The 3,186-nt window shown below is 53.7% G+C and overlaps 1 protein-coding gene across 1 annotated transcript in view; it reads left to right on the top strand.

Annotated features, from left to right (window-relative positions):
* Positions 1 to 1,981: 1,981 nt before the first annotated feature.
* LOC138173581 (dromaiocalcin-2-like) overlaps positions 1,982 to 3,186 on the top strand; it is an 8,343-nt gene continuing 7,138 nt past the window's right edge. Inside the window, exons 1-2 of the mRNA XM_069103625.1 lie at positions 1,982 to 2,500; positions 2,784 to 2,865. Coding sequence (XP_068959726.1) covers positions 2,363 to 2,500; positions 2,784 to 2,865 — 220 coding nt within the window. The 5' untranslated portion in view covers positions 1,982 to 2,362. The remainder of the gene's footprint in view (positions 2,501 to 2,783; positions 2,866 to 3,186) is intronic.

Genomic DNA, 3,186 nt, shown 5'->3' with positions numbered 1-3,186 from the left:
CTAAGGCTCCTAAGGGATCTCTCCACAGAGATGAAAGAAAGAGGAAAAGGAACTATCTGTGCCAAAGTATTTATAGCAGGTCTTGTCATGTTTACCCCAAAAATGTAGACTAAGGGGGTGACTACATCTTGGGGAATGATTAAACGCACTTGGGCCATAAAATTCTACAGTCTGCCTGACACAGCAAGTGCTTAATGGAATAAGTGCTTGTTGATGCAGCCAGTGACATTTGGGGTGCTCCCCATGTGTTCTCAATGCTGCAGTCCTTAAGCCCCAGCAGCCAGATCGCCTCCCGCCACATCTCTGTGACTAGAATGGCCAAGAGTCTCCAGCACCTTCACAAGAGGCATTTCAAAGCAAACTAAACCCTCCTGCTGACAGAGTTCTGAACTGAATCCAGGAGGATGAGGTGAAACATGCCCCAAACAGAGGAAAGAAAGGAAAAGAAAGTGGGGGCCTGGCCCCAGAGTCAGACTCTTCCCTCTTGGCTCTCTTGGGAAGGTGCTGGGAGGAACCCCTACAGCAGCAGGTCCTAATGGCCCCAGAGCTCCTCAGACTCCTGAATGACACTCCAGGCTGGTCACATGGCCACCTCAATGCTAGTGTCAGCCAGTTTTGACTGCTCGGCCCACAGAAATAGCAGCCTTGGGCACCTTCAGCCTTAGCCTGGTCATAGCTCCACAGTTACTGTCCACTCAACCTCCCCCCACAGTTGTCAAGGACAAAGTGAAGGAATAATAGGGAGCCCCCACAAATAGTCACATCGCCACACCTTGCCATTCTATTTCCCTCTACCAGATTTAATAAATTAAGTAATAAATGGCAAGAACTCATTTCCTGCACTAAAGGAACACCTTGCAGACAGTGCTGAGGGAGAGGGTGCTGGCGGTCAGGGAAGCTTATTCTTCAGGTTTGGTCCCTGAGGTGCCTGTCCTTGGGCGGCTCATGGAACTTCCAGTGTGAGGGACCCTCTCTCCAGCCAGAAGTCTCTCTGGCTGATGGCTTCTGGGAGGGTTTCTTGGGAAAGGAGGGACTCCTCAGGACTCAGGTGACCAAGTTCCCAGTAGAGAAGTACAGGGCTGTGGTGAGCACTGGGTCTTCCTGGTTCTGGGGATGAGATAGAGGAGTGAGGAGTCTCATTCCAGAAAACAGAGGGGTGAAAGGGCCCTTTCTTAGAGGGCTTATCAGGGAGTGCTTTGTTGTTCTGCCCTGACATGGGGGGGGGGGGGGCGTGCTGGCTATCTGGAAAGAAATGTGCAGGACACAATTTTAGGCTAAATTTGCATTATGAGCATTTTCTCCATCAATTTCTTATCTAAAAATCAAGGAGAGTGACTCAAGCCTTGCTTCGTGGTCTTTGTTGGTCTCAGAGACACAGAAAGCTGAGTGCTGGCTCTGATGAGCTGGTCAATGCTGCGTCCAGCCCCTTCCCCCCCCCCCCCCAACGTCGGAGGGTGCCTTCCCTCCCCTTGGCCTAGCACATGTCTTCCTATGGGGACCTTCTCTGCTTTCTGTTTGGCCGCAGTTCCGTTAGAGGGATTTCTTTGCTATTTGCTACTGTTGAGCATTGTGGAACTGGGATTAATTAGATGGGGAAGGGGCCAATCCTTGGTTATAGAGCTTGGGGTCTCCTCTTCCCCCAAAAGCCATGGCCATCACAAGTTAGGGGAAACCAGATTCCATTCCCCAGATGAACAACATTTAAGGGAGCAGAGTTATACTTCCTGCCCAGGGTCCCTTCTCTCTGAGAAGAGCAGAGTGGTGGCCTCTAGCCCCAACCTCCTGGTTTATCTCCTGGCAGGAATTAGAGTCTTCCTTCGAGAAGGGGAGGGGGAGAAGAAGCCAGAGGTGCTGATTCTACCTCCCTCAGATCCAGCCTTGACAATTCTGGTCGGCTCTCTTTACACACATAGGGTCCACCCTCCAGTCTTACAGAGGTAAGGAAGGGGGTTCAACTGACTCTGGAGGGTCCCCTGAAGGGGAGGCTGGGTGGCCTCTGGGAGGTCCCTCCAAGCCTGCCATTCTGCGGTCTTGTGGCAGAGATCAAGGCCAAAATTGATGTGATATCCACCCATAAGATGATCAGAAAGGCCCGGCCATGGGGCTTGGACCGTAGAGCAGTCACCCTCTCTTGCTGGGCCCCCATGGGGTTATGACTAGGGACCTGGGCTTTGGACAGCCTTCCATAGTGGCACCTACATGAAAAGGAAGAAGAACAGCCAGTACAGAGTTTCTGCAGAGCAAAGGAGGAGTGAACAGCAGAGTCCAGGCCACCTGTGGAAGGCACCTGGGGCTTGGGGACCCAGCTGCTCCCAGCAGGAAGTGACTGAGGGACGCTGCTCCCTCCTCCCCCCATGGCTGGATGCCCATCTGGTGGTCAGACTGGCTCGTTCCTGTTTGCTTCAGCCCCCGCTCCCTTCATATATATATATCAGGCAGACCCAGGACCAAGACAGTAGCAAGATACCACCAGGCAGGGCCCAGACTTCCCCGTGCTCAGGTGAGGGCCGCCTCTGCAGCCTCAAGCTTTCCTGGGAGTGCTGAGAAGAAGTGCCTGCCCAAGGTCACCACCCACTAGGGCTGCTGACCGCGGCTCCTCTTTGGCTGCTCCTCTACCCCTTTACTCTCATCCGCATGAGCCAATCCCTGAGCCTTCCCCTGACCCCTTGAGAGGAGGGGCTCCTCTAATACATCCCCTTGATGTGGCTGGAGGCCTTGGGAGGGGGAGGCCCTGGGAGAACTTTCCGATCTCAGGCAGGGTTGGGTCTGTTTGGTCTCTGTAGGGACTGGAAAGGATGGGGCTGCTCTCCTTGAACACACCCTGCCTCTTTCTGGGCTGCCTGCTGCTCAGCACCTTTGGGGAAGGTAAGTCTCCAGTGTCCTGGATTGGAGGCTCCAGGAGAGGGGATCCTGCCCTCACGGGCCCTTGGAGGGTGCCTTCTGGGTCCCACCCTCGGCCCTTCAGATTCTGGCTACAAAAGCTGCACACCCAACTTGGGGGGCACTCCTCACACTCCACCTTGCCTCGGGACACTTCTTGGGGTCCTGGAAAACTGGTGCTGGGATTGGCTCAAGGATTTGATCATTGTTATTGCTAGTAAATATATTCTGGTCTGTGAAGCCCTCTGACCATGTGCCTCTGTATGTCATGAGAAGAGCATGTGAGAAAGGAGAGAGAAACAGAGA

The sequence above is a fragment of the Petaurus breviceps genome, unplaced genomic scaffold (genome assembly GCF_028583685.1).
Source record: "Petaurus breviceps papuanus isolate PSGF00001 unplaced genomic scaffold, PetGlider_PUasm1.0 585, whole genome shotgun sequence".
Lineage (NCBI taxonomy): Eukaryota > Metazoa > Chordata > Mammalia > Diprotodontia > Petauridae > Petaurus > Petaurus breviceps.
This window is presented reverse-complemented; position numbering and strand designations above follow the sequence as displayed.